The sequence below is a fragment of the Monodon monoceros genome, unplaced genomic scaffold (assembly GCF_005190385.1).
Source record: "Monodon monoceros isolate NGI ecotype Baffin Bay Population unplaced genomic scaffold, NGI_Narwhal_1 Super_Scaffold_11, whole genome shotgun sequence".
NCBI classification, from domain to species: Eukaryota; Metazoa; Chordata; class Mammalia; order Artiodactyla; family Monodontidae; genus Monodon; species Monodon monoceros.
Window position 1 is genome coordinate 58878556 of NW_021703767.1, and position 14103 is coordinate 58892658.

The 14103-nt window shown below is 35.4% G+C and overlaps 1 protein-coding gene across 1 annotated transcript in view; it reads right to left on the bottom strand.

Moving 5' to 3' along the window:
- Nucleotides 1–3302: 3302 nt before the first annotated feature.
- Nucleotides 3303–14103, bottom strand: part of ATG3 (autophagy related 3) — a 28687-nt gene continuing 17886 nt past the window's right edge. Inside the window, exons 7-12 of the mRNA XM_029215391.1 lie at nt 12161–12242; nt 8624–8658; nt 8222–8377; nt 7318–7445; nt 5199–5267; nt 3303–3569 (exon numbers count right to left, since the gene is read on the bottom strand). Coding sequence (XP_029071224.1) covers nt 3488–3569; nt 5199–5267; nt 7318–7445; nt 8222–8377; nt 8624–8658; nt 12161–12242 — 552 coding nt within the window. The 3' untranslated portion in view covers nt 3303–3487. The remainder of the gene's footprint in view (nt 3570–5198; nt 5268–7317; nt 7446–8221; nt 8378–8623; nt 8659–12160; nt 12243–14103) is intronic.

A 14103-nucleotide genomic window follows, 5' to 3' on the forward strand; every position in this document is an offset into this window, starting at 1 on the left:
AGGAAATGCAGATGGCCAACAGGCACATGAAAAGATGTTCAATATCACTAATCATCAGGGAAATGTAAACCAAAACTACAATGAGATATCACCTCACACCTGTCAGGATGGCTATCATCAAGAAGAACACAACAGGGCTTCCCTGGTGGCGCAGTGGTCGAGAGTCCACCTGCCGATGCAGGGGACACGGGTTCGTGCCCCGGTCCGGGAAGATCCCACATGCCGTGGAGCGGCTGGGCCCGTGATCCCACATGCCGTGGAAAGGCCATGGCCGCTGAGCCTGCGCACCTGGAGCCTCTGCTCTGCAACAGGAGAGGCCACAACAGTGAGGCCCGCGTACCGCAAAAAAAACACAAACAAAAAAAAAAGCACAACAAATGTTGGCAAGGATGTGGAGAAAAGGGAACTCTCTCACACTGTTGGCTGGTATGTAAACTAGTGCAGTCACTGTGGAAAACAGTATGGAGGTTTCCCAAAAAACTAAAAATAGAGCTACCATATGACTCAGCAATTCCACTCCTGAGTATATATCCAAAGAAAACGAAAATAACTCAAAAAGATACATGCACCCCAATGTTCATAGCAGCATTATTTACAATAGCCAAATACGGAAGCAACCTAAGTGTCCCTCAACAGATGAACAGATAAAGAAGATATAGTATATATACACAATGGAATACTACTCAGCCATAAAAAAGAATGAAATTTTGTCATTTGCAACAACACAGATGGACCTGGAGGATATTATGCTAAGTGAAATAAGTCAGCGAAAAGACAAATACTATATGATATCACTTATATGTGGAATCTAAAAAATTTTAAAAAAGAACGAATATAACAAAACAGAAAGAGACTCACAGATATAGAGAACCAACTAGTGGTTACCAGTGGGGAGAGGGTAGGGAGGAGGGGCAAGTCAGGGGTAGGTGATTTAGAGGCACAAACTACTATGTATGAAATAAATAAGCTACAAGGATATACTGTACAGCACAGGGAATATGGCCAATATAACAACTTTAATTGGCGTATAACCTATAAAAATACTGAATCACTATGTTGTATACCTGAAACTAATATTGTAAATCAACTATAATTCAATAAAAAAAGAGGCAAGAACAAAAATAAAATGCACAAACAGCTCAAAAAAAATCTGTAGTTTTGTAGTATTGTATCAATGTTAATTTCTTAGTTTTGATAAATGTATCATGGTTATATAAAATATTAACATTAGAAGAAGCCAGATGAAGGGTGTATAGGACTTGCAATTTTTCTGTAAATTAATATTATTTCAAAATAAAAAGTTATAAAACAAAAGAAAAAACCATTACCATTTGCTACTACTTATGCAAATTGAACGTTTAAAAATGCCACAAAGCTAATATAAAAAATAAACTAGGTGCAAAGGCTTGTAAGACTGCCGTGCGTAATCTGAATCCCAATTCTAAGTTCGTTAAAACAACTTTGTTTATCAAACCAACCCCATTTTTCTTAATGAGTGCTAGAAATCTGAACTCATAAAAACACATTTATACCATTAACATATCCACTTTTAGAGTCATGTACCACAATGTTCACTGCAGCACTATTTACAAAAGCCAGGACATGGAAGCAACCTAAGTGTCCATCGACAGATGAATGGATAAAGAAGATGTGGCACATATATACAATGGAATATTACTCGGCCATAAAACGGAACAAAATTGAGTTATTTGTAATGAGGTGGATGGACCTAGAGTCTGTAATACAGAGTGAAGTAAGTCAGAAAGAGAAAAACAAATACCGTATGCTAACACATATATATGGAATCTTAAAAAAAAAAAAGGTTCTGACAAATCCAGGACAGGAATAAAGACGCAGATGTAGAGAATGGACTTGAGGACACGGGGAGGGGGAAGGGTAAGTTGGGATGAAGTGAGAGAGTAGCACTGACATATATACACTATCACATGTAAAACAGATAGCTAGTGGGAAGCAGCTGCATCGCACAAGGAGATCAGCTCAGTGCTTTGTGACCACCTAGAGGGGTGGGATAGGAAGGTTGGGAGGGAGGGGATATGGGTATGTCTGTATACATACAGCTGATTCACTTTGTTATACAGCAGAAACTAACACAACATTGTAAAGCAATTATATTCCAATAAAGATGTTAAAAAAATCCACTTTTGTTTTATGCATTAGGCACCCATGTAAAGATTTCAATTGGAAAAAAAGATCTTCTGATTTATGCCACCTAGTGGTGATTGAGATAAATACGACTGCTGGCTTAAAAAAAAGATTTGAAGGTATCTGTACTATAAATAAGGCTTAACTGGGAGAAAAATGTTGACAATGTGATAACATCTATTACTACATATCATTTAGACTACAGGTATTCAAAAATAGGATATTTCAGTAAAATCAGTTGGGAAGATTAATTCAAATAAAGCCAGAAGAGTAGCTTGCTGCCTACATGAGCAAGCAGGATATCTGATGTGTATTCTAAGATGACACCCATGTTTACATCTCTCTATTATGCCATATCAAACACCACCTTAATTCTATCAAGATTTTCATTATGGAGAGCTCCTTAAAACACAAAAATTGGGTTACAATTGGAAAAGGGGTAAAAATAAAGGGGCACTGAAGGTAAAGCAAGTATTCTTGAATGATGAGGAATACAAAAACAAACCAAGAAACGAAGGTTCCTTAGAGGCAGGGTTAGCCACTCCCACTACGTGCAAGATGGAAAGAAAGGGAACGAGGGGGCAATGTGGGGTACGAAGAGAATGTAAGAGGAGTCCTCAAAGGGCCTGGGTTCTACTCCTCGGCTCTCAGCGGGTGTCCCTGAGTAGAACCTCACTTAACCTTTCTGAACTCCCAGACCCATATCTGTAAACTGACGTGATACAAGAAAGGGATCCCTTTAAATTCTAATATTCTATCAGGCAATCACCATAGGAAAAATATTCCTGAATCTTTAATAAAAAAATAACTTTGGTGATACAAACTCAGTAAAACAATCCAGAAAGAAAATAAGTAACAGCACTTAACGCATTTCCTGGCACACAGTAAGTACTTCATCAATATTAACTACTAGCAGATAGGAGACTTAGGGAGATGGTCCGAGGGGAAACAAAAGGAACAGAAAGAAGAGGGGAAGGTGAGTCTAGCATGAAGTATTTTCTAGCCCCAGCTCTCACATTATTACACATTTAAATACCTTCCTCATAAGTGTGAACCAAAAATACTCTTATCATCGTTCTGTATGAGATACTTCTACACTTGAAGAATTATCATCTTTTGATAAGAAGCAAGAAAAACGGTCTCTTTACACTCATTTTATTAAACAAATAAGGCTGGTAGAGGAACTTTTATTTAATGCATAAACATATAATTCTCTTTATTAGAGAAATTGTACATATCGGTGAATATGGTCAATGGTCACATCTATGGGTTAATTCTTTAAAAATCAGAACCAATAATTAGGATAGATTCTATGCTCTCTTTGTTACATTGTGAAGTGTCTTGTGTAGTCATATTCTATTGTTGGAATGACAGCTTGTACAAATTTCAAGAAAATTAGAAGATACCTAAAGGTCTTTAGCTAAGGAAAACAGATTGGTAAATAGTTCTATGATTTAAGCTAACATTGTAAATATCCATTTTATTAAGCAATAACTCCTCAGAAAAAATACAGAAGACAAAATCTTAAATCAAGTATATTATATTAAAAAAATTCATTCATGCAATTGGTGTCTATTCAGCATGAGGCTCTCTATAAGAATGACTGACCCGGCCACATTTAATATTTGCATGTAAGACTTCTTAATGAGTACAAGTTCATATTAGCCCAAATATTTTAATATAAAAATAAGGACAAGGTTGTACATGTTTAAATGATTGGGAGATGGTCTTTTTATTGCCTATAAGTTTGCTAGAGTATGTTAGAAAATGAGACAGTGTAAAGAATATAAAAATACTGAAGGAAAAGAACAAAAAGTAACTAAAAACCCTCCATAAGGAATGATTCTTGGTTAGTATACGTACTTGCCATATACTATACTGGAATAGTCTTTAATAGATCTGCTATACTGGACTGTCTTTAATAAATTCCTGAATTTTTTTCTATGTTCCACTGCACTCAGAAACATTAAGAGATTAATTTTTCTCAGGGGAATTGATGACAATTATGAACTATATATAGTGTCTTCCAAGTTGCTACACAGCTTCCAAAACAGAGATAAATGCTCAAATTATGCATAATAGAATTTTAAGAGTAATTCTGGTTCAAAAGTTCTTGGTTTGTTTCAGTATCAAATCAGCCCAATGTTTCTCTGAGGCACACATTCTATTAGCAATGCTTAGTTTATCTGTAGTTCCAAGACAGTGGTGACCCCTCAGTCTACTTCTAACACTGAGTGGCAGGAACCACCAAGTCGAATGTCAATCTAGCATCAAACTAATTCAAGCTATTTGGTATTTAAATCATTGACTCTTGACTGCTTTTGATGAATCCATGCTATGGGTACGTGTATTTCAGGATCCAGTAGTTTACTTAATTCCTCTTGCTAACCCCAGAGAAATAAAGAGGTGCTCTTACCTGGAGAAAAACGAAAATACTACATTTGAAGACAACCTGAAATAGATTTCAGGTGCTTTACTTTTTAATTAACCTATTTATTTAATCTGAATTCTTTCTTTGCTTCAGAGACCTCAGACTGACAAAACCCAACTTTACTTTTACCTGATAGAAAAGTACGTTTTTGATAACATGTTAAATCAGAAATATACTTGAAAAGATATTCATGTGTTATCCTCTAAATTCACAGGTTATTCATCTTTCATCAACAGATTAAGCACTTTGTGTTTCTTTTCCATAGAGTTCACAGTTGTGGAATTGCATACTCTCAGCCACTCCCTCAACAAACAAAAGCACTTGGCAAGATGCTACCTAGAAGTACATATTGCTCTGAAGCTCTGTAACAAGGCAGAGCTAACTGGTGCACACAGGGACATGTGCTTATCAACTGAACAAGGCCAGAACTATCATAATGTAACATTTTCTAAATAAATTAAGGACTCCCACTAAGACTTCCAGATGTGCGGGGCTAAAATAAGTTATACTACTGTGCCTTAGAGTTTATACTAAATTTCCCAAAAAGGGGGAAAAAAAATCCCAGAAGCAATTTGCCTCTAGTCGCATACACAGGTAAGGATACATATGAACACCAAGTTCTCCCCCTCCTTCTGCAACAGTCTCAATGATTTTCTTCATCACCTCAGCATGCCTAAAAGCAAAAGAACACATATTATTAGTACAGATCAATTGGATCAAAGTAGGAAAAGCAAGTTTTTGTTTGCGAAGAAACCTACATTATTACACCTACGTTATTACCGCCTGTGAATTAATTTTAATATATAACAGTACTATTGTAAAATATTCTCCTCCCTACTCCCCAGCAAGCCAGATTGTTGAGTCATGCAGACAGTTTTATTGTAGCCATGGCAGTCACAAATGAACACAATGGGACTAGTTAGCTTTCCTATAATGGGGGTGGAAGGGAGGTAGGGCAGAAAATCAGAGAAAGGGAAATCATGCCAGGGCATAAATGCAGAGCAAGGGCTTTCTGCTCTGAGAAACAAAAAAGAACCTAAACAGGCAAATTCAAAAAAGCTACATGGTTAACAGCTGGTCAAAAAAAAACACAAAGATATTTATAAGGCTGTGATTTTGACTGTTTCAATGTTTAACAGAGAGTAAACCAAAACTGAGTTAAAGAAAAGCCAACGGGTCAGAGTTAAGAGATTTATATATATATTTTTTCAGATTAAAATTATCTGATTCTATTTAGAAAAATTTTTTTGGCTTTATATAAAGAAGGATATTTATCTGAAGTTTTCCACAAATTTTTTTGTGGCCAACTGGTGAATCTCCTATGCTATAGAAAAAGGTGGCATCAAAGTAATTGCCTGAGCATATAATTGAGAAAAGGGCACTGTACAAAAGAAATGAACTTTTACACATATCCTGGCTTAAATAACACTACTTCAATTTTTATGAGTACAACCTTCATGAAAGAGGCAGTCAACTCAGAAGATGAGAATAAATGTATTGGCCCTGAGAATATGAAGACATAATCTGAGGCAGCCAACGGCAAGGCCTAAAATGCCCTTGCAGTCTCATTTTACAGGGCCCCAGCTTTTTTTGGCCTTATTTACATTATATTCCATAATACAGTCATTTACTAAAATGTTTAACATCACCAGTTAAATTACTTATCTCTTTTTCCCACTGAGTAAAGTTTATACTTCAGAAAGAGACCTGCCTCAGTTTGATAAGCTCTGTCCTAAACTCTCAAGCCATAAGAGGATCCAAAAAAATAACTCTCAGAAATGAAAACCTTTTAGATTAGATAATTTTAGATAGTTTTAAACTAATGACTCTTGAAATACTTTTCACAGTTAGCATTAACACTCTTAACACAAATAAACTTGAAAAATGAACTAGACTTCCTATGGGATAGATTTTTGGAATAAAAACGTTGTTAAAAATGAGAAGAAAATATTAAAGGATTTTTTAAAACAAGACTGTTGCCTCTAATTAGTCAATGGAATATCAGAGTTTTCATCTGAAAAATACTGTTACCAAAATTGCTCAATGATTTGTAGAAGTTACCCATTAGAAATAGCTGAAAGAATTTAGCATGTAATTTTTTTTTAAGGAAAATTCTTAACAGATCATATATATAGATTCAGTTTCACTTATTTGGCCCTGTGAAAACACATTAATACAAAGAAATCCCAAATTATAAAATGTACTTGATTTGGTAGGGCTGAAAACCTCTTAATTGAAAAGTAAAGGAATAGAAATTCTACATATATCTCCCTTCACTAACCAATAAAAAGAGATAAATAGGTCACCTAGAAAAAGCACAAAGTTAACTTTACATTGCACATTCGCAGAAAGATATATCGCAATAGAGCAAACCATGTCTAAATGATTAGTATTTTTTCATCTAAAAAGGATCTTCCAAAGTATTCTTGGAGCTAATAACAGGAGTGAAATCACAGAGATCTATACTATAACTAAACACACACAAAGGACAAAAATTATTCTTAATGAATTTAAACTTAAAGGAAATTGGTAAGGTTTTTTTTTCTTTATCTTATATATTATTTAAGCACAAAAACATTCCTAAGGAAGACAAAAGAGAATTTTATTTATTAAGTAAATTTTTTCTGTTCGGGCACCATGTTTATACAGACTCCCGAGTAGTAAATCCATGAAGTATACACACACACACATGCACACAAATACACACACACACACAGACACACCTGCATGGGTGAACTGAACACATAGGAGGTGGTGGAAGATGAGGGTGATTTTCAATGGTCACTGTTTTCTTCACATGATCTTGACTGATGTCTTCATACATGTGCTCAACTGTTAAAGGCTGCCGTTGCTAAAACCATAAAAAGTGCTTCATTTGAAATTACTGTTTAAAAACTTTTAGGCCTAAACTTCAGGGTTTATACTTATCCCCACCTCCCATATCACTTGCAGTTCTGAATTCTACACTATTTAGAATCACCAGATTATTTTGGGCCAAGGATTTATTTACACCAAGTAGGGAGGGAGGGAGGAGAGAGTCTGTCCATCAAGGTTATGTGACATCAGCCACCATCTAAAACAGAAAAGATCCCACAAAAGGGCAGGTTCATGGCTATCAAAACATTTTATAACTTTCTAACACCTTTTAGGCCGATTTTGTTTTATTTTCTTGTTTCCCATTTATAGTAATTGGAATGACAGGTTAAACAAGTTACTTTTATTTCAGTTATCCTTTAATTCAATTAAGTGAAATTCTTAAGGAAAAAAACTACATGCAATATGATCATTCTGCAAATGCCTATATATCCAATAGATATAATCCCAAACAAAATTTAATACAACAAACCAACTTCAATTTTCCTCACATTTTGAAGGGATAAATAAGCTCAGGGACCAATAAATAAATGTAACAGATTATTTCTGTTTAATTCTTAGCGGTGGTGGTGTTACAATGAATAATTCAGTTTCTTCAAAATAAGAATCAAACTCAACATAAATCACAAAATTATAAAACAAATGATTTGTAAAATTTAAAAGGCAAAAGTATATATCCATAGGCCTAATGACAAAAGAATTCAACACAAAAATTTTAAATATTTACATTAAAATGTCTTTCTTTATTTTTACCTCATCATAGCCGAACAACCATAGTCGTGGTGTCTGGTAATATTTATCATAAGTGATGTAAAGGTCATAAGTTCTGGTTTGCAAAATAGCATCTTCACCTCCAGCATCAGTTTTAGCTTTACAAGCTTCTACTAGTTTCCTTGTATCTAGAGTAGCCTGGTAATAGTGGAGAAAAATTTACAACCATTAAAATCACTATGAATGTCATGTTTTAGAAAATCTATTTTTCCCATCCCATATATTTTTTATTCAACAGCAGATATAACAAAATTTAAAGCTAAAATGTTATATACTGTAAACAATGTACACATATTAAAAACTCATTTGATAGATCAAGATATTAAGAACACTAATCCCCAAGCTTACTCATTAAAAATTAAAGAAAAAACTTGATTTACAAACCTCATCTGTTTCCAACAATCCACTCTCTTCATATTCTGTTTAAAAAAGCAACAAAAGATTAATCAAGTTCGAAGTAATTTCCTAAACCAAATTACATATTACTTCAGAGTATCACTCAAAACCTGGGTTTTTGCTTTTGTTCTGACTGAAGATATTGAATAAACATGAGGGAGCTAATTCTATACTTCTAAAGCAGCACTTTACCTGACAAAGCCAGAGAAAGTTAGCAGGCTTAAGGATTGGCCTGTGCTACAACAGTCTATTACTAATACCAACTGGCACAATAATACTGTAGAGCCCTAGGTGACTCCATAGGGTGCACAAGGCTATTTACAGAATTGCATAAAATGTGCTCGTTAAAGTCATCATTGACTTCCACTTGGCTGAATCCAGTGGTCAATTCCCAGTTTTCATCTTAATTGACCTCTCAGGAACATCTGGCATGATTTATTCCTTCTTCCTTGGAACGTTTTCTTTCCTCAGCCTTTAAGATACTACATTTTCCTGGCTTTCCTCCCACCTCACTAGCTTCTCCTTCACTATCTCCTATGCTGGTTCCCCTTCATCATCTATAGTAACTACGGGCTCAGTTTTTGGACCTTGTCTCTTCTTTATCCACACTTACTCCCTTGACGATTTCATCTAGTTCCAAGGGCTTTAAATGCTGATGACTCTTATATTTATTCCCTGACTGCAAACATGGATACCTAATTGTTTACTTATGACTACAATGAGTGACTAAGGAGCAGAGCAAATATCACATGTCAAAAACTGAGCTCCTGACTCCCCCTCCAAAGCCATTCACTCCTACAGTTTTCCCCATCTCAATAATGACATCTTTCCAGACATTTGGGTCAAAAACCTTGGAGTCACACTTGAGTACTCTCTCTCCCTCATGTCACATCCAATCCAGCAACAAATCCTTTTTCGGCCCTACCCTCAAAATATGTCCAGAATCTGCAGTTTCTCATCACTTCCAATTCCTACTCGAGTCCGTGCCACAGTCATTTCTTGCCTAGATTATCAAAATAGCCACCCAACTGTTGTCCCTATCCCTTCACTCTATTCTCAACACTGAAGTCACAGTGATTCTGTTGAGATGTTAAATCTCGTTCTCAGCTGTCCCTCTACTCAGAAAAACCCTCCAACGGCTTCTTGTCTCACTCTGAGTTAAAGCCAGGGCCCTACACGATCTGGTCCCCGGGTTACCTCTCTGACTCCATGCCTTATTACTCTCCCCTCTCTCCTCTCTAGACATAGGAGCCTCCTTGCAGTATTTTATACAAGCCGCACATGCTCCCACTTCAGGGCCTTTGCACTCTTCCTCAGATATCCAAACAGCTTGTCCGTTCACTTCCTGCCAGACTTTACTTAAAAGGTATATCCTCAATGAGGTTCTTCCTTGACTAACCTATTTAAAAATTACAACACTCATCGTACTACAAGACTCCCTATTCCCTCCCACCTTTATTTTCTCCCTAACACTTATAACCATCTAAGACAGTATATATTCTGCTTATCTACTGTTTTTTGTCTGTGTCCCCTAAATCAAATATTAGCTCCGTGAGATCATGTCTACTGCTTTGTCTCCAGCACCAAATACAGTATCTGATACATAGATACTGTATTGCTTGATAAATATTTGATGAATGATGGATGAAAATTAACTGTTATATTAGATACCAACAACACTGTTTTTAAGCAAAATTCCATATATAGCAATTGTTTCTTTAACTCTATCCAAGGGAAATGTAACAAACATACTAAAAGGCTGCCAGATATTTAAGGCAGTCCCACAGCTTGTACTCTAAAAACAGTACTTTATTCATAAGGTTCCCCACTCCAACCGGGACAACTGTATGCCATTCAGAGACAAATGGAACCCAGAAAGAGTATTTGTACAGAAGGTGGTTCCGACAATTATGAGACATCCACATAGAAATGAAACTAAACAAGTAGATATGAAATTCAGGAGATCTGGGTTGGGGGTTTAGACATGGATGTCTTGAGCGCAGGAATGGTATATGAGGTTGCTGTGAGCAATTTCGGTTACAAGTAACTCATTTGGATTTCCTCAAAGAATAAGAGTACACAGTGGAAATAAGGACAAGACTCTTACTAGAATTCAGGAACAGATATACAGCTAGGTTTCACAGAAACTCAAAGTAATTTAGGAAACAAAACTAAAAAAGGTACTTTGAAGTAAAGGCTACTCTGGTTGATTAGGCTATGCTGTCACCTCCTCCTCATCGAACACCACTTGCCATTATGGTGCTTCAACTCTACTGACACTACCTTCTACATCTGCATTCTCTCTCACTAAATCCTATGTATTGGGGGGATTTAGCCACCTTACAGCCTCCAAAATATCTGCCCTGTCTTTTTTAAATCCTCTTCCTTTTTCCAACTAACCCTCTCTCTATACACACACATATTCATATTTAAACTCTCATAGAGAATCTAATGTAATTTATACACCATTTTTCCTGTTGTAAACAATTCTGTGCCAGACCACAGTACTCAATTACAGAAGTCATAAGAGTAGATAAAATTCTACCTGGGAGTGAGCAGAAAAAAAAAAAAAAAGTGAAACCCCATGAAATAGTAACATTTAACAGTGAAGCAGAAGTAAAAGAGCCCAGCAAGATGACTTTTTAAAAGAAAAAGTCAAGGAAAGAGGAGGAAAATCCTGTGTCAAAAAATCAAGGGAGGGGCTTCCCTGGTGGCGCAGTGGTTGAGAGTCTGCCTGCCGATGCAGGGGACACGGGTTTGGGACATGGGTTCGTGCCCTGGTCTGGGAAGATCCCACATGCCGCGGAGCGGCTGGGTCCGTGAGCCATGGCCGCTGAGCCTGCGCATCCGGAGCCTGTGCTCCGCAATGGGAGAGGCCACAACAGTGAGAGGCCCATGTAATGCAAAAAAAAAAAAAAAAAAATCAAGGGAGGAAAAAAAAGAGGAGGACATGGTTAACAGAATCAAAGCCGTATACTTTCAGACCCGTATTACTGTGTTCTGTTAGTACAGTGGGTTTCAATCTCTTGTAACAATGATTCACTAATGCAGTGAGTCTCAGCTAGTAATCCTAGGAAGGCACTTCAGATTTTCAGGGAGCAGTGGGGGGATTCCATGTAGTTCAAAAGCCCCATTAAGAATCACTATCATAAGGTTTTAGTAGTAAGATGTTATCAAAAAGGAAAAAGAAAATACTAAATGCCAGAACAAATTTTGTTCTGTTCTGAAAGAATTTAAGAATTAGCTTAAGAATCTGTGTCTTACGGCTGTACCCAGCATTAAAGATTTATGATCAGTACTGATCTCAGCAGAAATAATGCTATCAGAGCTATGCTCTGGGTGAAGTAGAAGAGTCTAAGACCAAGATAAGTTCTGTGCTGATTAAATTTAAACTAAACAAATCCTCTCTAGGCTGTTAAATGTTAAATTTAGAACTCAATGGAGTAGAATTCTTAGCTCACATCAATTACACCAATTCTAAAAGCAATATTCTATTGTGAGTAAAGCAAATCCAGAACACAATACCTTCCATATCTGCAGCTTCTCCTTCATCTTCCTCTTCCTCCTCCTCACATAATGCTGAGCAATCCTGGAGTTTTATACTGTCCTTTGAAATTGATTATATTTAAAGTCACTTAAATATGTTCATTAGTTCAAATACTGAGCACCCACATGCCAGCAGTGCTAACTAACCACTGTAAAAATAAGAGTGATAAGATAGTTCGTATGCTCAAGAAACTCCTCCATCAGATGACAAACCCATAAGCCAATCTTTAAGAGTGATGTGCTAAGTGCTGTGACTGAAAAATATAAAAGTATCATAGAAGCACCAAGTCATCTAAAAAAGTTGCCAGTTGCACTTCCAACAAAACAATACTTCTAGTTAAGCAATTCATTAGTATTAGAAAACCAATTCAAAGTTAACTTGCACACTTAAAGGAGAAAAAGCTATATATCTATAAATCACAATACATTTATAAGTTAAATTTATTATTATAAATATCATATTCTCTAATTTGTTAACATTCCTGACTGAATTAAGCAATTACAGTTACCAGAACACATAAGATTTCAGTTCTTAACTACATTTGCACTAGAATGAAATAATGCTAATCAAAGCCAAGCCTAATATACAATTATCATTTTCACGAAATTAATATTCTAAAAATCTGAAGTCAATGTAGTAGGTAAAAAAATTGGACATTTAGTTTCACCTAATTTATAATTTTACTCTGGATAGCAAGTATTCTAAGCACTAAATTATAAATAATCATGTAAATTCTATATTAAACAGGAAGTGACAGGGAAGATATATTCTAGTTGTAAATTATTCTAAATATTCAACCTTTACTAGGACATAAGAATGTTAGGTGGGATACAAAGTACCATATTAACCATTATTGCATTTATTAAAAATTCTTAAAAGAATTACCATAAACCTATCAAATAATGCTATCCACACTCCTCCGCCATTTATCATTCCCGAAGTCTGAAGCATACATACTAATGGCTGGAGTAAACAGGAGCTTCTGAAGCAGCAAAGCCATTTATGTAATTTTTCCTTTATCATTCAAATTCTCCAAAAAGTAAAACTTCAAAAGGATGAATTCTCAGGGTGAACTGAACCTTAAAGCCCTAGCAAGCATAAAATTGTACACAGGGAAAAAAAATATTGTTTTGGTTTCTAACACCTTCTGTTAAGCCCCAGGTAACAAATCCCAAAAGATCCAAATGACAAAAACACATAAAGAAAACTATCTTAAACTAGGAACTGTTGTAGTTGAATGTTTCATAAGGACAAAAGGAACACAATTATTCTGTCCAAATATTCTATCTTCTAAGAGATTTGACTGTGAACAAAATAGTTAAGAAAAGATAAGGGTGAAGGCATTTCGTATTTTTTTCTATATTATTTCAAACAACTATATCAAAAATATGAAGACAACTGTAATCATTCTTTCTCTAGAAATGGAAAAGCTAATGTAATACAGATAGTCTAAATTAACTGAAAACTTTCAAGCAGAAAATTTCTACCCAATTATATATTTTTACCCTTCCTTCAAATAAACTGTACAATGAAACCCATTTAGCTTCCACTCATCCAAAATGTCTTGATTTTGGATGACATAAAGTTTCCTTTAAATTTTCAAAAACAATAAAATAAAACAAAAAAACAAGAATCCCTCAAATTAGCAGTAAATTAAGAAACTACAGAAGAAATGAGTAAATTACTTAATGTTTAAACTACAAATTTAAACACGATACCATCAGCAGCTACTGATCAGCAAGTAAATAAATCCCCTCAAAACCTCCACTTGAAGACCATTTTGTACTTATACTTAAAAAAGCCGTTTCTTTTAAAATGGTCTAGAAATCTTCCCAATTAGTAAAAAAAATTGTAGATTTTAACCAGTTACAATCTCAAAAAATGTTCTTCTTAACCATTTGACAGATTAAAGAAAAGAGAA